The sequence below is a fragment of the Megascapheus bottae genome, chromosome 7 (assembly GCF_031878675.1).
Source record: "Megascapheus bottae isolate mThoBot1 chromosome 7, mThoBot2.hap1, whole genome shotgun sequence".
Classification (NCBI taxonomy): Eukaryota; Metazoa; Chordata; class Mammalia; order Rodentia; family Geomyidae; genus Megascapheus; species Megascapheus bottae.
Genome location: NC_143515.1, coordinates 36716476 through 36739233, shown reverse-complemented (window position 1 = coordinate 36739233; position 22758 = coordinate 36716476). Strand labels below are relative to the sequence as shown.

General features: G+C 41.8%; 1 protein-coding gene across 2 annotated transcripts; it reads right to left on the bottom strand.

The window, feature by feature from the left end:
• Positions 1-4173: 4173 nt before the first annotated feature.
• Positions 4174-20227, bottom strand: Cnrip1 (cannabinoid receptor interacting protein 1). Of its 2 annotated transcripts, none has more exons than XM_090336773.1 (3): positions 19722-20227; positions 17175-17325; positions 4174-4993 (listed from the first exon to the last, which is right to left on the bottom strand). In XM_090336773.1, the coding sequence occupies exons 1-3, from the start codon at positions 20132-20134 to the stop codon at positions 4829-4831; spliced, it is 729 nt and encodes a 242-aa protein (XP_090192899.1). In that variant the 5' UTR covers positions 20135-20227; the 3' UTR covers positions 4174-4828. The 2 variants fall into 2 exon arrangements, with proteins under 2 accessions (XP_090192899.1, XP_090192898.1); XM_090336772.1 differs by having other exon boundaries at positions 19690-19953.
• Between the last annotated feature and the right edge of the window lie 2531 nt (positions 20228-22758).

The following is a 22758-nucleotide window of genomic DNA, read 5'->3' as shown; positions in this document are numbered from 1 at the left end:
TCTTCGTGCATGCTAGGCAAGCACTCTACCATTAGGCCAAACTCCCAGCCAATGTTTTCTAACATTTTGAAAACAATGGGGATTGAACTCAGGGACTTGCTTCTGCCAAGCAAGTGTTCTACCCCTTTAGCAATTCTCTTAACCCTCCTTTGGGAAGTATTTTAGCTCCAGAATCTGAACTTCTCAGTAATAAATTACTGAGATAATGGACCATTTTCCTAAGTGAATCAGAGCCACAATTAATGGCACTACTTTTTTTTTTTGTCTGCAGAAACTCTTGTGGTTTTAAGACAAGATGGTTTCCCCATCATGTGTGGCTGTCTTTAGTTTATCTTTTAATGTACTTCGCTTGCAAACTTACATTTTTTTCTTTCTGTGAGACAAATTTATGTCCTACAAATTTATACTTCTACAAATTGCCTTCTTTCTGCTAGTTGTCTGCTTTCAATTTTCAAATCGCCAGAAATGAGACCATCCTACATATTGAAACTGTGTCTTAAATGGGAGTTCTGAGGCCTGGAGACAAGACCTAGCCCTTTATGAATGGGCTTTGTTGACATATCTATGGACAGGCTTCTTTATTCATTCATTTATTTATTTATTTTGGCATGCTTTCTATGCTCAACTGTGATCCAGATGGTTTAGGTGGTTGGGTAAGTGACTTCTCCGTAAGCAAGGTGACACAAAGTACAAATCCAAGGCATTTCTACTCTTCCACCTGTTTCAAGGAGTTTTAGTCACCATTCTAATTAGAAGCGTGGCCTAGTTCCTCAAGCTTCTGGGTAGCCATCTGATGCTTGAAAGTAGAGGGACGTGGCTACAACTCGAATAAAAATAGCCCTTCCAGATGGCTGAGGGGCAAAGTTACAACTCAGCAGCTTGATATAGCTGAGCACTTACATTTTGGAGTAGGAAGAGAGCTTAGAGAAAAGTAGCCAGAGAGACTGGGCGCAAGTCCAATAATAAGTAGAGAACAGTAGAAGCCAGGAGCGATCACTTAACGTGGCAGATTAGCTGTTAAGATTTTCTATTACTTCATCTCTAACACCTCCCCAGCTCCTGAGGTTCATCCCTGTGTCTGGCCCAGCAGGAACACACACACACACACACACACACACACACACACACACACACACACTTTACTTATATTTTAAAAATAAGGGCGCAATCAAATCATTAAAGGATTTTAGAGATTTCTCTTCTGGTGCAGAATGTGTCTGTTTTTCTATTCTCTTTTTCTTTCAGTTCAAAATGGGACTTGAACTTGGTACCTACTGTTTTTGTTCATGGACTGGTGCTTTACCACTGAACTATGCCTGTACCCACCCCCCTCCCAGGATTCATCTTCCCACTCCTCTGTGGGAAGGGAAGTTATACCAGGCCACATTTTCCCCAGCCCTGTCCTGAGTCATTTTAAACTTGAAATGAAGGCTCTCATTAAAGAAAAAAAAAAAAGGATACAAACAAAACAACAAAAACCCAAGCATAGAATATTGCAGAAGTCATGGTATTGTTTCCACCCTTCAAAACAAGCACTAACACTCTGAAAGATGACTCACTAGCTTGAGTCCTATGAAAATATTTACTAATCAAACACATAGATCGAAATGAGTAGTTCGCTTGTTTTTCTATCTTCTACTGAGTGTCTTCTACTGAGTATTTTGGAAGGAAATTGTGCCTTTGGAATCCACTGTTTTAAATATCTCGGTGTCTGTTCAAGTGATGTTGCTTTAAAAAATGTGGTAATTAGGACTGGGTTAGTGCTTATACTTGGCAATTATAAGAGACACCATTATTTTATTTATTTATTTGCCAGTCCTGGGCTCGAGCTCAGGGCGTGAGCACTGTCCTTGGGCTTTGTCTCAAGTGGTAGAGCTCTACCACTTGGGACTCAGCACCACTTCTGGCTTTTTTCTATGTATGTGGTACCAAGGAATCGAACCCAGGCCTTCATGCATGCTAGGCAAGCACTCTATCACTAGGCCAAACTCCCAGCCCCAAGACACCATTATTATTTTTTTTTTTTTTTTTTTTGCCAGTCCTGGGCTTGAGCTCAGGGTCTGAGCACTGTCGTTGGACTTTCTCAAGGCTAGAGCTCTACCACTTGAGCCTGAGCACCACTTCCGGCTTTTTTCTATGTATGTGGTACCGAGGAATCGAACCCGGGTCTTCATGCATGCTAGGCAAGCACTTTAACCACTAGGCCAAACTCCCGGCCCCAACACCATTATTTTTGAACCAGCTAATTGAGAAACATGCTGTTCTAGCACCAAATCGAGCTATTGCTACCCCCTGGTGGCAGCAAAGCCTAACTGCAGGCAAGCTATAGCAGTTGAAGAAGGGTTTGGAGAGTCAGACTTCCAGTCCCCCAAGTCCTGGGCTTTTACTGAGGGCTTAGGCACTGTCCTTGAGCCACAGCACCACTTCTGGTTATGTAATACTGAGGAATTGAACCCAGGGATTCATAAAGCTAGGCAGGTATTCTACCACTAAGCCACATTCCCAGCCCCCTTCCAAGTTTTTATCTTAAAAAAATGCAAACATTTTAAAGTTTTAAAAATATGATCCTTAGGTAGTTGTACAACAAGCTTTCAATCCTACTCATCAGTTTATGAGCACAATACAGCTTGATCAATGTCATTGCTTTCCATCCTTTCCCTCAGCCAAGTTGTTTTACATAAAAAGAAAGGAAAAAAGAAAAAAAGGAGAGAGAGAAAGCAAGCAAGCTGGGTTCTGGTGGCTCACGCCTGTAATCCTAGCTACTCAGGAGGCCAAGATAAGAGGATTGTGGTTCAAGGCCAGCCCAGGCAAGAAGGTCTGTTAGACTCTTATCTCCAACTAACCACCAGAAAACCAGAAGTGGGCATGGTGGTTCAAGTGGCAGAGCACTAGCCTTGAGTTGAACAGTTAAAGGACAATGCCCAAATCCAGAGTTCAAGCCCCATGACAGAGAGAGAGAGAGAGAGAGAGAGAGAGAGAATATATCCTTTAAAATAATCCCAGTAGCCTTGCATATTATTATATGTCAAGAATGTAGACAACCCCTGCATTAAGCACACTCTAAATTCCCCATAATTGCTGTGAATATCACACTGTTATTGGGAAGTAGTATGCCTTTTTTTTCAAAACGAAACTCCATGGAGCCAGGAACGTGGCCTAGTGGTAGAGTGTTTGCTTAGCATGCATGAAGACCCAGGTTTGAGTCCTCAGTACTACATACATAGAAAAAGCCGGAAGTGGTGCTGTGTCTCAAGTGGTAGAATGCTAGCCTTGAGAAAGCCCAAGGACAGTGCTCAGGTCCTGAGTTCAAGCCCCAGGACTGGCAAAAAATATTTAAAAAGCAAACTACTTCCCTGCTTAGGGAATTAAAGCACTCAGACTTTGTGCAGGTGGCTGTGGCTCCCTGAGAGCACACAGGGTGCTCTTGATGCTGGAGTACATGCTGCCCTCCTGCTAGCCGCTGACCTGCAGAGCTGACTAGCCCAGCTCTGAAGTTGTGACCCCAGGAGAAGGAGTGGAGTGAGGGTGAGGATGAGAACACCTCCATTGTCAACCATAGGGGCCTCTGCCATCCTGCTTGAGCTGGCTGTAGCCTCCAGAATGAACAGGAGTGTGAATTCCACGCTGGGTACATCCCTTCACCATGCAGCAGAGACCTGAGGGGACTGGCCTGGACCAGAGGCCCAGCTCTACCACTCTTGCCAAAATTGAGATGAGAGTCAGTAGTATAGCATTGGTCTAGCGTGTGTGGGTGAGACCCTGAACTTGATTCCCAATATCACCAAGATGGCTCAGTGGTACAGTGCTTGCATGAAGTCCTGGATTCGAATCCTCAGTACCATATATGCAGGAAAAGCTGGAAGTGATGCTGTGGCTTAAGTGGTAGAGCACTATAGCCTTGAGCAAAAGTAGCTCAGGAACAGTGCCCAGGTTCTGAGTTCAAGCCTCAGGACTGGCAAAAAGGAATAAAAATTAAAAATAGAGAAATCAATCAATAAAAGCATATCAGGCATGTTTTTCAATAGCTTTATTAAGAAATATCAAAAGTTGATTATCATTCCATACACAGTTTTACAAAGTTCAAGTGATAGGGAATGTGGGGGATGCCATGTTCAAACACGATGGTAGTTTGCCAAGTGGGAGAGACCCTACAGCTGCTGTCAATCACTTCTCTCCATTTCCATGAGACTTGAGTTACTTCAAAGAGTATCAACACGTTAAAAATACGTCCCTACACATGCATCCTCTTACTGTCATTACCCTTCCCCGAAAAGGCTGAGCTGTTGAGAGGGGTGGGAAAGAGTCCCTGTTCTAGCCTGGTGGTGTTACATTTTCCAACTACTGCTTCCAGAGCTGGAAAACATTGCATGTTAGAACTCATCATTTCACACATGGGAGGAATCAAGCAGAGTTTTTTTTTTTGTTTTATTTTTTTCATTTAACAATGAACAAAAAAAGAGGATGAATTACTCATCTTTGGAAACAAAACACCACAGTCATTCCATGGGAGACTCCTGTACAGGACAAGGCTTCTGATTGTATTGAGCTCCAGTCACAGCAATGGACAGCATAACTGATCGTGGCTGGATGCACAGATACCAGCACAGAACACAGGAAGAAGTGTTTTCAGGGCAGGACATCATCATCTTTTATGTCAGGGGTACTGCATCAAGGGAGGTAACACTTTCACAATAATTGGGGCTAGTAGGTTATCAGAACCAGGTAGGAAAGAGCCACAATGTTGGTGTGCCTTGGCTAAGGCTTGTGCTGGTTTATCTAAAAGTAGATTCCTTGAGAAATTGTCCAGCATCGTCAGAAAGAACGGTCTTCAAAGGAAGGACTCCTTGTTCACCCACATGAGACTGCGTGTCTCGTTGGGCTTGCATTCGTACTCAATGACAGAGAAGGGGCTTCCCCACTGGCAGTGGTCCCGCTTGTGGTAATTGTAGAACTTGACTTGCCACACCGTCTCAAAGGTCCCAATGTCTGTGAACTGGAGGAAGAGAATACGTCCAAGACAAACCTCATTCTGCATGAGTCATGCGTGACAATGTAAGTCAGTGACAGAGTGTGATCTCCACAGAACCAGTCAAATCACTCTTTCTTCTCTCTCCTCCCTTTCTCTCCTCCCTCTCTCCCTTCTTTTTGTCCCTCCCTCCCTCTTTCTCTCTCTTCCTTTCTTTTTTTTCCCCCTAGAGTGCTAGTCCTAGGGACTAAACTCAGGGTCTGTGCATTCTCTTTTAGGTTTCCACTCAAGGCCAACACTCTTCCTTAAGCACAGCTCCATTCCCAGCTTTTCTGGTGGTAAACTGAAGATATAAATTTTATAGACTTTTTTTTTTGCCAGTCCTGGGCTTGAACTCAGGGTCTGAATACTATTCTTGGGGTTTTCTCAAGGCTAGAGCTCTACCACTTGAGCCATAGCACCACTTCTGGCTTTTTCTCTGTATGTGGTACCAAGGAGTTGAACCCAGGTCTTCGTGCATGTTAGGCAATCACTCTACCACTAAGTCAAACTCTAGGCCTCCTTTCCCTCCCCTAGGCTGGCTCTGAACTTCAATTCTCAGAGTTCAGCCTCTTGACTAGCTAGGGGTACAGGTGTGAGCCATCAGCTTCTAATCTTGTTTTCTATTTTTATTGGTGATACTAGGGTTTGAACTCAGTGCTTGGCTCTTACCAGGCATGCACCCTCCGATTTAAGCTTTGTTTTGGGTGTTTTTCAGAGCATGTCTTATATTGTGCCTGGGCTGATCTGGTCTGCAAACTTCTGTGTATGCTTCCTGTGGTAGCTGGAATGTCCGCACATGCTCCCGCTCTCAACTTTTCTTGTTGTTTATTTGTTGAGATAGAATCTTACGAACTTTTTTTTGGTCTGGGCTGGGCATGAACCACAAACCTCCCAATCCTGCCCTCCTGAGTAGCTAGGATTACAGGCATGAGTCACAGCACCTTGCTTCAACTTTGTCTTCCCCTTTTTTAAGGAAATAAAGTAATAAGGGAATAAAGGAACTATTCCTTTATGCAAGGGGATCTGCTCCTGCATTTGCTATCATATTGCTTTTAAGAGAAATAGCCCCTGAGTTTATCTTTCCAAGTTTAATTTTCTGAATCTCAAAATTTTAGAGTTTGTTGTGAACTGGCGAGGGGGAACTGGGAAGAATGTTTACTGGTAGTTTTTCAATTCCTACTTCAGAAAAGATGAGCACAAGATAACATTGGTACAATATCTGTAAGCACAAGACAAGATTGCCCTACATTTATGCTTAGTTCCAGGGAAAGGTGTTTGGTCTTGGGGTGACAACCACAAATATTTTATTAAAAACATTGGAAAATGTGCACAAGCATGATTCTTGCTCTTAAGAAGATTGCATTATAAGTGGGTATTGTGAGTACCTCTGTAATCCTAGTTACCCAGGAGGCAAAGGAAGAAGGATTGTGGCTTCATGCAGCCCAGGAAAAGATAGTGAGATCATATCTCAAAAACAAAATAAAAATAAAAATGCTAGATCCCCTCCCGCTCTCTGTAGAGCAGAGAGAATACAGCAACAATAACCAAAGAAGATAGCCCTAGCAAATCACTGCCTGAAACTCTGAGTCATGAGGATACATTTCCCTTGAAGCTGAGAAGAAGGCACAGAATACCCCAGGAGCCACTGGGCAGGTGCTCAAGTGGCTTGTGGGATTGCCTGACCCTGCTACCACCTTCTGGAGCTATTTAGAGGATCTGGCATTAAACAACATGATGCCAGTCGTTATTTTCTCCTCTGACCCTCCTATTTCAAGGGGCAGGACAGGGACTGACTTGGCAGGAGTTTTAGACACCTCCAGAGCCAGGAGATGTGGAAAGAAGAAGGGCAATGAGAAACAGGAGCCTTATACTTTGCAACTGATACAGGAGCACAGCAATCAGGTGCTTCCCAGAAAGCATTCCAAGATGCTTTGAAAATTATATCCTGCAACATTGCCTCATTCTGTTAACTTGGTTCCAAAAGAAGATCTGGGCTTTCCTTGGGGAAATACGTTTGCCTTGAAATATGTTTGCCATGAAGCAGTAGGAGATATACAGAATCAATATACCTCTCATGTATGAGAATGAAGTACTCCTCTGTCTCTCTGTCTCTGTCTCTACAAACACACATACACACACACACATATACTTGTTACATATTGCCTATGTACACTTTATTTATAATGACCTACTAGAATCAACTCAAAGATCTAAGAATTTATCTAATAATAGGCAAGTTTTGTATATTTATAAAAATAGAATTTTACTCATTACTACTACTAACAGGTATGAATCTTGAAGACATGCTGAACAAAAGAATCTAGAAGAAATACTACATGATTCTAGTTATATAAAAATATATATTATAATACAGTCTATGCTGAAAGAAAATATTCATGTTATCTGGGTCTAAAATGGAAGATACTGATGCAAAGGTGTGTGTGTGTGTGTGTGTGTGTGTGTGTGTGTGTGTGTGTGTGTGAGAGAGAGAGAGAGAGAGAGAGAGAGAGAGAGAGAGAGAGAGAGAGAGAATAGAAGTATTCTAATTCTAGTTCTTGACTGAAGTGGCAGTTACACAGGTGCATATATATGTGTTGATCAAAATTCACCCTCATATATGCTTAAAATAATGTTGTCATTTATAATTATATCACAGAATGGATTAAGAAAGATAGAAGGGCTGGGTACAGGTGGCTCAAACCTGTAATCCTAGCTACTCAGGAAAATGATATCTGAGGACTGCAGTTCGAAGCCAGCCTGGGCAGGAAAGTCTGTGAGACTGTTATCTCCAATTAACCACCAGAAAACCAGGAGTAATGCCATGGCTCAAAGTGGTAGGGTACTAGTCTTCTAGGTCTTATTAAGTGTAAAACCTTAGGGACAATGCCCAGGCCTTGAGTTAAAGTTCCATGACCGACCAAAAACAAACAAATGATAAATGGACGAAATGGCTCATCCTGTAATCCTAACTGCCCAGAGGGCAGATGGCAGGATAACAGTGGTTCAAGGTCGGCCAAGGGAAAAGGTGCAAGTGGTAGAGTACCTACCAAACAAGTATAAGGCTCTGAGTTCAAAACCCAAGTATCATCAAAAAAGGAAAAAGAAAAGAAAGTAGAACTATTTATTTTTAATGAACTACATAGAATGATTCTAAACACTTCTGTTAGGAACTGAATTGTACAGCCTTTTGAAAGAGTAAAATATTTACATTTTTCTATTATTTTATATTGCCACATGAACTAAGCACAGTGCCACCAAGAATATGTAGTGTGCTACAAGATATGTAGCTCAGTGGTAGAGTAACTGTCCTAGTATGTACAAGGCCCTGGGTTCAATCCCTGGCTGTACCACCATCAAAAACTAAAAAATGAAACCAAGAAAAAATTATACAATGTAATCCCAGTTTACATCACAATTGTTAATGTTGGAAGCTGATGTAATATATTTTTCTACGTAGTTATTTGTAATATTTACATTATATTATCACTACTCATCTTCTGGTTTCCTAGATCCATTTTCAAGTGTTCACACTGAATATATGTGAGTGTATTTACATTGCATTTGCTCATGATTTCTCTCTCCATTTATCTGCCAACCCTAGACTTCACCCTCCCCTCAGATAAGACATGTTTCTCTTTTTGTGACACTGCCAGTTATTGTTCAAAGGAAGTCACACTGTGGAAATCCACTTCTATGTATACCACAATTTCATCAGTTTGGTTGCATATGCATGTTTTCATGTATGAGGTATATGTTAAGTCAAACTTGCATATATGACAGAAACTTGTGTCCTTTGTCTCTCTGAGTCTGAATAGTATATTCAAATCTATCTATCTATCTATCTATCTATCTATCTATCTATCTATCTATCTATCTATCCATCTATCTATCTATCTACCTATCTATCATCTATCTATCTATCTTAGTGCTGATTCTGGGATTTGAACTCAGGGCATAGATGCTGTCCCTGAACTTTTATGCTTAAGGCTACCTCTCTACCCCTTAAGCCACAACTCCACTGTTATGGGCAGGTAGGTATGAAGGTAGAACAGGGGTTAATAATGTGAAAATGCAAACATAATGAATTTGATTAGAATGAAAAGCAATGGAATAAAATACAGCTAAAATACTTAAAGTATATTGTCAATGCCAACTTGTATCTAAGAGCATGTGGCCATAAGAGATAAAACCCGATAGAAGAGGGGATATTACAGTAACCATGGAAATGGCTAGCACCCACGCACACAAGATAAAGTAATCATAAAATGGCTAAGAGCCCAGACACCTGGCCACAGGAGATAGAGTAAGACACCGGCACATCCCTGGGAAAAACCAATCAGAAAGAAACTTTTCTGGGTGTAACCAATCCAAATCAAGCAAGGAGAAGTTTTGGGTCAGGGCATAACCAATCCAAATCAAGCAAAGAAGAATTTGGGCCAGAGAGGAGCAGTCAAGGACTGATATAAGCAAAGGACCCAAAATGAAGGACAGCATTTCTGTGTGTCTTATCTTTGGCTCACAGAGGCTGCATGTTGCCCAAGAGGACCAAGGAGGATGGAGACCCCTCCGGGGACCCTGGAGCTCACACCATGCCAGGACTGGTGGCTGTTCCCCCAAGACTGGTAGATCCTGATTGACTTTGGGACTAAGAGAAGTCAGAGAGGTGTGCAGGACAGGCAGGCTAAGATTAGGCAAGTTAGGGCTGGATGAGTTTTTTTTTTTTCATCCAGTCTTGCGACTGGAACTCAGGGCCTGGGCATTGTCCTTGGGCTTTCTCAAGGCTAGCATCCTACCACTTGAGCCATAGCACCATTTCTGGCTCTTTCTGTGTATGTGGTACTGAAGGAACAAACCTAAGGCTTTGTACATATTAGGCAAGCACTCTACCACTAGGCTATGCTCCTGGCCCAAGTTAGGGCTAGAATATAATAACTGTTAAGTCTGCTCAGCTCTGTTAAATTAGTAAAGTATGTTGCATCATATTACCTACCTATTGGTGAATACTTTGTCTGTTCACAACATCTATTCTTGGCTTTTAGGTGCTTAACTGTAGATAAGAGTCTCATATACTTTCTTGCCTGGTCTGGCTTTGAACTCTGATTCTCAGATATTAGCCTCTAGAGTAACTAGGATTACAAGTGTGAGCATCTACAGCCAGGATTATACTTAATGGTGAAAAGTTAAAAACCTTCTCTCTAAAATCAGGAACCAGACAAGGATGCCCACGTTCTCCATTCTTCATTAACATAGTACTAGAATTCCTAGCAAAAGAAGTCAGGCAAGAGAGAATCATAAAAGGGATCTGAATAGGGAAAGGAGAAGTAAAGCTTTCCTTCTTTGCATGTATTTAAAGATGACCCTGTATTTAGAGAACCCTATAGATTCTTCCCCAACCTTACTTCAGTTGATCCAAAAGTTTGGCAAGGTAGCAGGGTATAAAATCAACACACAGAAATCAGCAGCTTTTCTGTATGTCAACAATGAGAAGATAGAGACTGAATTCAGAAAGCAATACAAGTTGTAATAGCCTCAAAAAAATGTCCAGGAATTAGCCAAAGATGTGAAGGAGATCTATTGTGAACACTTTAAAAATCTCAAAATAGAACTTGAAGCAGATTTACGGAAATGGAAAAACCTTCTACGCTCTGGGTTTGGGAGAATTAATATCATAAAAACGGCAGTACTGCTCAGAGCAAATATACAAATTCAATGCAATACCCATCAAAGTCCTGACAACTCTCTTCAAAAATGTAGCCAAAGCAATCAAAACATTCATATGGAATAATAAAAGACCCAGAATAGCAAAATATTAAAATTTTAATGATTAATTTTTATAATCACAAAAATTCATTAGCCCCAGACTAAGAATACTTTCTTTTTTAAATTTTATTGTTGAGATAATGCATAGAGAGGTCACAGTTACATTTGTCAGGTAGTAGGTGCATTACTTCTCACACACTGATATAGTATATTTTCAAGTTTTAACAAATAATTATTATTTTTAATATAAAAGATTACACGAATTAAAGCTGACCATGATGGTACACACCTCGAATCACAGCTAATTGGGAGGGGAAAATAGGAGAATCAAAGATGAAGGTTAGCTATTAAGCTGGGTATGGTGGTACTTGCCTATAATCCTGGCTGCTTGAGAGATGGCAGTAGGAAGATCATAATCCAAAAGTCCAGGGACAACCTGTACAAAAAAATGTGTGTGTGTGTGTGTGTGTGTGTGTGTGTGTGTGTGTGTGTATAAACAAGCCTAGGGGTGTGGCTTCCCTGAGAAAACATGGTTGCCTAGCAAGCTTGAAGCTCTAAATTCAATCCCCAGTAATGGGGGAAATAAGATCACATGAGTAAATGGACAGGAGTCATTAAGAATCTTTAGATAAAGCTGGGCACGGTGGTTCATGTTTGTAATCCTAGCTACTCAGGAGGCTGAGATCTGAGAATCGCAGTTCAAAACCACCCTGGGCAATAAAGAACATGAGACTCTAATCTCTAATTAATGACTAGAAAAAGGGAAGTGGGGCTGGGGCTCAAGGGGTAGGGTGGTGGCCTTGAGTTGAAGAGCTCAGGGACAGTGTCCAGGATCAGAGTTCAAGCTCCATGACCGCCCCCCACAAAAAAAGAATATTTAGATAAAAGACTAAATAATGGTTCATTAAAACGAAAATGGCTAACATAAAAAAAGTTAAATGTTGCATTATTAGTCATTAAAGAAATGCCTTCAGGAGGTTGAGATCTGAGGACACACACCAAAACATCAAAAACAGCTCAGCTACACAAATCCATTGAGCTCTTATTTCCAAGTAATAACCAAAAAGCCAGAAGTGGAAATGTGGCTTAAGTGGTAGACCATCAGTCTTTATCAATTTTTTTTCCAGGGCTGAGGGCCTTGTACTTGCCAGGAAAGGGCTCTTCTGTTGAGCTAAATCCCCAACCCCTTTATCAAAATTTTAAATTGATATTATAAAGGTGATATACAGAAGGATTGCAGTTACGTAAGTCAGGTAAGGAGTACATTTCTTTTTGGACAATGTCATTCCTTCCTTTGCTTTCTCCCAGCTTTTCCCTACCACCCCTACCCTGAAGTTGTATAGTTTATTTTCAATGTGTGTCAATGGAGTACCATTACTGCATTTGTTCACTCTTCGTTCCTTCATTTCTGTGCCCCACCTTACACTCCTAAAGATACATAAACAAACAGACCAAACAGAAAAGAAAACAAAAACAGTAACAAAGAAAAAAAACTTCTTGTTTTCATTTCCTGGAGTTCATTTCAACAAATATTATTTTTATAAGATCAGATGCACATAGGCATTGTGCTTTTCTGCCTGTCTGTTTCTCTCGTAATGAGTATCCTCCTTTGGTCTCACTGTATGTGAATGCCTAGAGACCTGTATCAGTTATTATGTTGTAGTGCATTTTAGATTTAGCTTCTGTATGAGAGAAAACATGCACCATTTGTCTCACTGAGCTTGACTTATCCCACTTAACATGATTTGTTCTAGGTCCATACATTTTCCTGCAAATGACATATATTATTCTTTCTAATGGCTGTGTAACATTGTATCATGTATGGGTACTGCATTTTTTTTGACTGTTTCCACAACTTGGCTATTGTGAATAGTGCAGCAATGAAAATGAATGGAGCACCAGTCTTGACTAAAAAAAAATACTAAGTAAGTGTGAGTCTCTGAGTTCAAGCACCCCTTTAACGGAGATCCTATTCATGTTTATCAGTTAAAGGTTTTAAAACACTCAAAGAACGCTGAATATCCAGTATCATGAAAATGGCAGGATGGACTTATACCACCATTGAAAAAGAATTTAGGTTTGTTAAAGATCTGAGAAAATCTTTAGATCAATGTTAACAGAAAACTTATTACAGTAGTTTATACACATTACCTCAAATATATGAAGTCAATGCATAGTAAAACACAAGAGTATTAATTCCTTAGAAATTGAGCTTTTCTATCTTCCCATTTAGATTTTTCTGCAATAAATTATACTTTCTATAATCATAATTTAAGGGAAATGACATGACAAATAGGACTTATTCTTCAACATTATACTGTATTTTATAAATTCTAATAATATCATCTACATTCCAATGAAAATATTACGGATTTGTTAACAAAAGGTAGAGCTGGAGTGAATAAGTTGACACTTCATTCTATAATACATGAATATGTTTAAAAGCCTAATATTATTATCATTATCTTATTATTATCTTTAAGTAGTTGTGCAAGAATTGCTATTAACAAAACAGTTTATTAATATAATGCATCTTGATCAATGTCATCCCTTTCAACATTGCCACTTATTATTTTTAATTACTAGAAGACATTATGAAATCTAAAGTAGAACTGATATTTATAGTTCCATTGAAATTTCAATTTAAAATTATAAAAATATTTATAAATTATGCATTTTATTATTATAGCTTTTTATTATAAAATAGTTTTCAAACATAATAGATGCTAACCTTTTGAGAGAAGCAACAGCTTGAAACTTCGTATCTAAATGAGAAACAATATTGAGGTGTGTTGTGTGTGTATGTGTGTGTGTGTATGTGTGTGTCTGTGTTGATACTGGGGCTTGAACGCAGAGAGGAAGCTCTATCCTTTAGCTTTTTTGCTTAAGGCTGGTGTTCTACTACTTGAGCCACAGCTCCCCTTTCAAGTATTTGATGGTTAATTGGAGATAAGAATCTCACAAACATTTTTGCCAGTCTTGCTTTGAACCATGATCCTAAGATCTCAGTTTCTTGTAGAGCTAGCATTATAGATGTAAACCATAGATGCTCAGAAAGATCTTTTTTCTTTAAATAATTTAAGAGTTGGCAGACAGAAAGATAGACAGACAGACAGACAGACACACACACACACACACACACACATACACACACATACTTTTTGTTTGAATAATTTAAGAGTTGGCAGACAGACAGACAGACACACACACACACACACACACACATACACACAAGACTCAAGATGATTATAGCCACAGACAGGAAGAAACAAGTTATTATTACACTTACTTCTGAAAAAAAAAATAGAAAACTATCAATGTATAAATGGAAGAGACTTAACAGAAATGGGCTGACAGCAGAAAGATAGGATGTTTAGGTCCTTATAGCTCAACTTTGGTTCTACTGCTCTTTGTTAATGTTGGATCCAAAGTCATGTTGAAGTGAACTTCACAGCTGCTCACTCTGCTGCCTTCCTTTCTCTTATGCCTTAGTTGTTTACCCTTCCCATCAGCTTTCCAGAGGCATCTCTACCCCCCACCCCCAGGCAGATCCAATGACAGATGGGAGGCCTCAAATCTGGCTTTCTAAAGAACAGAAGTATCCACACAGATTCTATTCCTTCCCAACCCATCTGTCTCTTTCAAGGAAAAAAATCCACCCAAGAAAACTCCTGGGAGAGCAATTTATACTTGGGTACTATTCTGTATGTTGTTCACATGGATTATTCTATCTTGGTTTGGTGCTTGGTTCTGTCCTTCCTTTTAATGGCTAAAAATATTCTGCCAATTCCTTTTTATAGGTTAAAAAAACCCAAAGATTTAGAGAGATTAGAAGACTTGTCTTAGAACCACATTGTGCAACCAGTTTAAGATAGGAGATCAGGTGCCATATTTTCTAGTTCCTATCTAGCAGCTATTCTCACTGAGTCAAACTGTTTATATAATCATAAGGACTAAGAGATAATGGATTTTTTTTGCCAGTCCTGGGATTGAAATCAGGGCCTGAGCACTGTCCTTGGGCTTTCTCAAGGCTAGAGCTCTACTACTTGAGCCACAGCACCACTTCTGGCTTTTTCTAGGTATGTGGTACCGAGGAATCAAACCTGGGTCTTTGTGCACGCCAAGGCAGGAACTCTACCACCAAGCCAAATTCCCAGCCCTGTGGAAATTTTTTCCTCTTCTTTTTTTTGGTGCTAGTACTGGGGCTTAAACAACAAAAATACAGAAGTGAAGCTGTGACTCAAGTGGAAGAATGCTATCCTTGAGCAAAAAGCCCAGGGACAGCACCCAGGGCCTGAGTACAAGCCCAGGACCAGCACTAAAAGATTCTTGCAAACAGAATTTTACAACACTTTAGAGCCATGATCAAGTTGGTTTCATCTCCCAAATGCAAGGATTATTCAATATATATATAAATCAATAAATACAATATGTCACACAAATATGGATAAGAATTGAAAAAAACTTCTAAATCCCATGATTATCACCACTGACAGAGAAAAGCCTTTGACAAAATCCAATATCTTTTTATCTTTTACTATGAAGAAATTAGGAATAGAAGGGATGTATTTGAGCTGAATAATGGCTACATATTACAACCTTATCTAACATCATATTAAATACAGAAGAAACAAACCATGTCTCTCATGTGAAGAATGAAATGAGTATCTACTATCTTCACACTAATATGGTTGTAGAATTTCTATCCAGAGCAATATGAGGGGAGAAATGAAAGGGATTCAATAGAGAAAGAATGTGCTTAATTATCCCTATTTGCAGATGACATGATTTGGAACTTATAAACTCTATCAAAAAACTTCTAGATCTCATGAGCAAGGGTATCAATGTTTGTGAAGTAATGCACCTTCAATCTGGTGAATATAATGTAACCCTTCTATTAATTACAATAAAAATATCTTTAAAAAACTTTCTAGATCGAATAAGCACCTTTGGAAATACAGCAGGACACAAAGCAAACACTGAGAACAGCCTGAGAAAGAAATCAGGAAATAATTTCATTCACAGTAGCTGCAAAAATAATAAAACACTGAGAAATTAACTTAGCCAAGGAAGTCAAAGATAACCACAATGAAAACTACAAAACTTTGAAGAAAGAAATTGAAGAAGTCATCAGAAAATGGAAGACCTCCCATGCTCCTGGACTAGTAAAATTTTTTGTTGTTGCTATTGTTGCTGGGCCTGGGGCTTCATCTCAGGGCCTGGGTACTGTCTCTGAGTATTTTCCCGTGCTCAAGGTTAGTACTTGAGCCACAGCTCTATCTCTGGCTTTCTGGTGTTTATTTGGAGACAGGAACTCTCAAGGACTTTCCTGCCTGGACTGGCTTTGAATTTTGATCCTTGGATCTCGGCTTCCTTAAGTAGCTAGGTTTATATACATAAGCCACTGGCATCCAGATAAACTGGGAGAATTTATATTGGGAAAATGGTCATAAGTCGAAAACAATCTATAGATTCAATACAATACCTTTCAAAATCTCACCATCATTCTTCACAGAAATAGAAAAATCAGCTACATGTAACAAAAGCAATTCTGATGAAAATAGAGCAACGTTTCAAATTATACTACAGAGCCATAGTAACAAAAACAGATTGGCCAGCCAGGCACTAGGGGCTCGCACCTGTAATTCTAGCAACTGAGGAGGCTGAGATCTGAGGGTCAAGGCTCCAAGTCAGCCTGGGCACAACAAACCTGTGAGACTCTCTTCTCCAACTAAACACCAGAAAACCGGAAGTGGTGCTGTGGCTAAAGTGGTAGAGCGCTTAAGCTGGAGAGTTCAAGGATAGAGCCAGGCCCAGAGTTCAAGTCCCATGACTTTTAGAAACAAACAAACAAACAAGCCCCTACAAACAGCATGGTAAAGCAAAAGAAAAAAAAAGGGAGGTGAGATATAGGAATAAAACCACATAGCTACAGCAATACAAAAAGACAATGAAATCCGTTGAAATTGTTTTAAGAATAAGAAAGAGATGAGAATGATAGGAGTGAGACTGATTGAAATACATTGTATATATGTGTAGAAATGCCACAGTGAAACCTTTTTTATACATTGTTTCCTAACTAAAACAAATTAAAAGTTAAAAAAAAACTTTTCAAACTCAAGTATCCAAAAATCAGATTATGCATTATAAGAGGGAAAATGGTACTGTAATCTACACTCTCTCCTTTGTGTTTAGGCATCTATAAGATTAGTTTGTTATCATGCCAAACTATGTAATTACTATTTCATAGTTCTCACCCCAGCAGATTCATGAGGTGAACCCAACCTAATTCCCTTAATAATTGATTGTAGTACACCTTTTGTAAAAAGAGATAATGATCATTTCTTTCTTATAGTTTCCACTGGCCCTGAGCTCTCCCCACCCCCACCCTTCAAGTAGGCCTTACCGGCATGGTGATCTGGATGGGTTGTCGTTCTCCACTTTTGGTTGGGGCCACTCCTTCTGTGTCATATGTGCCTGTGTAGACAACTCTGTCTCCATCAGGCTCTTTAGACTTCAGCTCCAGTGGGACCAGTACACCACCAATAGAAATGTTCCTGTAATGAATGGACTTGAGTTGACCATATATAACATGAATTACCTTAGCTATCTGGGCCAAAACCCCAGGCAGGAAATCTGCAGGACTTGACCAAGGAAGCCACTGTATTATGGGAGGTAATTCTGAAAGTTCAACAGGCTAGAATTCTCTAACCGACTAGTCACATAACCACAGACTACTTCTTCTAGCTGGACTTATCTCAATAGTCCTATCCAGAAAGCCATAGTGGATCGACCAGTGGTTCTTCTCTTTTAGTTATACTTTTTCCTTTCTTGCTTGCTTGCTTGCTTTTTTTTTTTTGTCAGTCCTGGGGCTTGAACTCTGGGCCTGGGCACTGTCCTTGGATACTTCTTGCTCAAGGCCAGCACTCTTCTACTTGAGCCACAGCACGACTTGCAGCTTTTTCTGAATATGTGGAACTGAGGAATTGAACCCAGGGCTTCGTACATGCTAGGCAACCACTCTACCACTAGGCTATGCTCCTGACCCCTCTTTGGTCTTTAAAATAATCTTTAGAGCTATTAAAAACTTACTGGTAGGGCTGAGAAAGCTCAAAGGACAGTGCCCAGGCCCTGAGTACAAGGCCCAGGACTGGCAAAAAGAAAATAAAAATCTACTAGTAAGTAACCTTCCAAGATCAGATTCAGTTGGTCTGGGATATAGTTTGGCATTGGTAAATTTATTCTAGTGTTTTCTAGGTGACTTATAGATATGGGGTCAATAACAAGTGAACCAGGTGTCTGTTGATTCTCCAATCATCAGGGGTCTTATATTTTGGAGTGCCTTACTTCGTGTTTGTCTCACCACTGGAAATTATCACTGGCTTCATTCCTTTGTATAAGGATAGTGATCCTCAATGAAAAGTCCCTGGACCAGCAATAACACCCCCTCTTTTGGACCTATTAAGACAGAAACATGTAGGCCCTACCCTAGATGGAGAAAGCTCAAAGCCCAGTGGTACACATCAGTTTCTTCAGTGCTTCCATTATATAGTCAGGTTTGAGAACCAATAGATCATAGCATTGAGAAATCCTTGATAACACTAAAGCATGACCACTTATGTGGTTACATTTATTTTCCTCTCACTTAATTTTTGTTTATAGCTATCTTTTGGAGACAAGGTCTTGCTATATAATTTGCAATTGGATTGCAAGCAAGAACAACCATGGCCTGATTAAATTTGCTTTTTAAAAACTTAGTTTGACATCCAACATGCTACCCAGAGCTCATAAATCAGGGGCAAAAGCAAGGGAAGGGAAAACCTAGATTATAACCCAGGGGCATCTGCAAATGTAAAGGTAAGGAGTTCCCGAAACTGTGAGGTTGCTGATAAGTAAATGGACCAGGGAACACCAGAAACCATGCCGGGATAGCTCCAAATCCTTGTACCTAGGAGGTGAACACACATTTACTGCATTAAAACAGACCCCCAAGTGTCTAAGGATTAAAGCTCTCTGTCTCCCAGCATATGGAAGATAGGATCCATATTGTTTTATGCCTCCTTCCAGACTTTGGAAGAGAGATGAAGGACCCGCCCACGAGTTCTTCCTCCACTGGCCAAGTCTGCACTGACTACCTTTCTCTCTATCTATGGGTTGCATCATTCCTTCGTGGCTGGAAGGAGATCATCTCTGCCACAAATAACTCCCCCAAATTAAAAGCATCCTCTTGTAATCCCAGGAAATATCCTTTGGCTGAGCAGACACATTGGGAGAAACATGCCATGATGGAAAACCTGAAAGCTAGGCCTAAGCAGAGACCACACCCTCTAACTTGTGTCTACTCCTCCAGGCCTGGGGTTCCCAGGGATTTCTCCCCCCCCCACCACCACCATGAGGAGCATCCCCTAGAGCGCTTCAAGAGCCCCCACCCCCTCCTAGGCTCTCTGACCTCAGCATCAGCTTTTTGACCCCGCAGCCCCCCATCCCCCAGGGATGCCAGAACCCCGCAGAGGTGGGCAAGGATTGCCGCAGGTGAACCCCTCTTTCCCCCCACCCCACCCCAGCCTTCTCCCATCTGCTCCAACCCGGCCGCCAACCGAGCATTGAACAGAAAGGGAATTTACGAGAAATGAAATAAAAAGTAAACCCAAACGCTAGCTTCTTGTCGCTGGTTTTAACGGGAGCACTGTGGTCACTGAGATGGTGGAAGTGAGAATGGAAGACTACCATCCTAGGGCCCAGGAGAGGAGCCGGGGGAGGAGGGAGGCAGGAAACCCACGTCCTAGCCCCACCCAGGGGCCTGCTGGGCGCGCCGCGAGACCCAAGGGCCCCCCGGAGAAGCTTGGGGTGTCCCCGGGAGCTGCCGCCCGCATCCACACCCTCCAGGGCCTCCCCGCAGCCGCGGCGCGCCCCGCACTCACTCGACCTGCAGCGTGGTGGGCTTTATCTTGACCTCCACCTTGTAGGAGGAGCCGGTGAGCAGCTTGATCGTGCGGTTCTGGCCGAAGCGCTGCCCGTCCACCTTGAAGAAGACCGGGCCGTCATTGGGCTGGATGCGCAGCGCGATGGAGAGGCGCACGATGCCCGGCAGGTCCCCCATGGCTGACCGAGGGGCTGGCGCCGCGGCGAGGCTCCGGGGGGCGGATGACAAGCGCCGGGCGGGCTGCGGTGGAGAGGCTGGGGCGCGGTGGGCGGAGAGGACGCGCGGGGAGGGAGAGGGAGGCGGCTGGGGGGGAGGCGGCGGCTAGGAGCGATTGCCGTCGTCCACTCCGGCTCTGCGGCGGCGGCCGGGGAGGCTGTGATCCCCGTTGGCACTGGGCGAGGAAGCCGATCCCGGGAGAGCTCCGAGGCGGCGGGCGGCCCCATCCCCGGCTCCCCGCGCGCGCTGCGCACACACGCAGGCCGCTGCGCAAATCTGCGCGGCTGGGGCCGAGAGAGTTAATCCTGTTTACACACCACAATCCTTTTCAGCTGGAGAGGTCGACTAGCTGACTCCTCCTCATACAGCTCCCGGCGGGGTGGGGGTGGAGGGGGAGCCCGCAGACACCTGGGGTTAAACGAACGACTCCCCCCTCCCGCCCCTCCACCTTGGAGACTGAAACCCTCGGTCAGGGTACCGTCTGAGTCAGCAGAGAAATGGGGATTCCGTGGCTCGAGGATCCGGTCCCAGGCTGGCTGGAGGAGGCTCAGAGAAGCCAGAGGCGGGAGACGGGAAGTGGGATAGGAAACTGCTAACTAGTGATTTAAATTTCAGGAAATAGGAGGCTTTCCAAAGCTTAGGGGAAATGGCCATGGAAAAAGAGAAAGAAATCTATCTGTTGTGGACTCAGGGCCACACTGGATTAGGAAAGACACACAATAAAAGAGAGGGAGAGAAGGAGGAGGGAGAGAGGGAGGGAAGGAGGAAGGAAGGAGGGAAGGAGAGAAGGAAGGAAAGAAGGAAGGAAGGAAGGAAGGAAGGAAGGAAGGAAGGAAGGCAGGCAGGCAGGCAGGCAGGCAGGCTTTTCAAGAAGTGACACTTCCCTGTAGGTGTGCATCTGCATTATACATATTTTGTTTCAAGAATGACAGTATAATCCATTACATATACTTACACAGGTCTTGAAGGACGGCTTTTTACCAGGCCTGTAAAAGCCATATACCAAGGCAGAGCTGATAGGTCAAAGGATTATTGATCAGGCATTTGGGTGGACACGGAGCTTTGGTTTGTATGTTCAGGGTGGCTTCAGTGGTTTCAGAGTCTTCCAGGTAGATGCTAATGGATGGCTGGTTGGCATAAGGAGCCAGGGAGACCAAGTACCTTGGGGCAGAGACGGGTTTCAGATGGCTGACAAGGAGAGCTGCTTCAGCACCACCCAGGTGGATAGTACCAGAGCCACTGAGCACACCTGGGGAATGCAGGATGGATTTGTGAGGATAGATGCGATCTGGGGGAAGATGTATGTGTTCATAACCCTTTAGTTACCCACAGACTTCTGTTCTGTAGAAATAATAAACTGACTGAGAATGTAATACTTGTGTCATTGCTTTCAAAACTCAAACAAAATCTAAAGGGAATGTCAACCAACAAGCAAATGGTGGAATAAACTTTCATACACCAGTAGTGTATTCTGTATTATAGAATATTATGTAAGTATTAAAACAATGGATTATATGTTACTTTGGCAAATGCATATGCTAAAACTTAAAAGTGAGGCTTTTGTCTGTTTTGTGCATTGCTGGAACTTAAGCACACACCACACAGTACGAGCAAGTAGTGGTGCTCCAGGAATGCTCAGTGAGTTGAGTCACTGTGCTCCTTTTAACCACGGTCAAATGCAAATTCTCTCATCATCATCATCATCATCATCATCATCATCATCATCATCATTTGCCAGTCCTGGGGCTTGAACTCAGGGCCTCAGGCACTCTCCTCAAGCTTTCTCAAGGCTAGTAGTGTTCTGCCACTTGAGCCACAGCACCACTTCTGGTTTTTTGTATAGTGGACCTAGGACTCAAACCTAGAGCTTTGTAATGCTAGGCAAGCACTCTACCACTAGGCCACACTCTTGACCCTTCATCATCATCATCATCATCATTATTATTATTATTATTATTATATTGGTGTTAGTAGTGGGACTTGGAATCAGGACCTCAAGCTCTCACTTGGCTTTTTTCCACTCAAGACTGGCATTTTACACTTGAGCCACCGCTCCATTTATAGCCTTTGGCTGGTAAATTGGAGATTTTTAGGGGTTTCACAGACTTACCTTCCAGGGCCGGTTTCAAACCATGATCCAAAAATCTCAGCCTTCTGAGTAGCTAGGATTACAGGGGGGAGTCAGCAGAACTCAACTCATAGTTTGAAAGTAATTACATTTATGTGATTTACCTGGAAATAGAATAAAGAGATACATATTTAATTGTAAACAGTATCCATAGTATTTTGAAACAATGGAAAAATTAAAGTCATATAAGGTTTTAATGTTTTTATTGAAATTCTTAAAAGACTGAAAGACCACAGTAAAGTTGGTGATAGTTACTTTACTTGGTGGGCAGGTAATGGGAGGATAGTGAATAACCTTTGGAATTTGTTTAAAACCCTTTTCCCCCTTTAATTTCACTGTTTTTCTCTGAAGCTTTTGTTCACTAATCCCACAGTCTTAGGTGAGCTTCCACGTGCGTATTAAAGTGTTGGACTGAGAGTAAGAAGATTCCTGTTTAAAGCTTCTATTGTACATTTATTAGTTTCTTTATGCAAAACACTTAACATGTTTGTGTTTAAATGTTTTTATTTATAAAATGGAGGAAATGTGATGAGACTTAAATGAGAGAATAGAAACTACTTGAGCAAATAAATTCCTTTTCAAAGCTGAGGTAATTCCAATGGTGGGCAAGACCTGATAGGAATCATACTTTTCAGAACCCCCCCATATCTTAAGATGGAACAGATCACTGATACATGTGTGCAGAAAACCTGGTTCAAACGCAGATCCTAATTTGTTACCCAA

Coding starts and splice junctions, on each gene's coding strand:
- Cnrip1 (XM_090336773.1), bottom strand. CDS start 20,134: ATGGGGCCGCCCGCCGCCTCGGAGCTCTCCCGGGATCGGCTTCCTCGC. Junction 17,326..19,721: donor GCTCCTCCTACAAGGTGGAG/GTCAAGATAAAG, acceptor CATTCATTACAG/GAACATTTCTATTGGTGGTG. Junction 4,994..17,174: donor CCATCCAGATCACCATGCCG/GTAAGGCCTACT, acceptor CTCTTCCTCCAG/TTCACAGACATTGGGACCTT.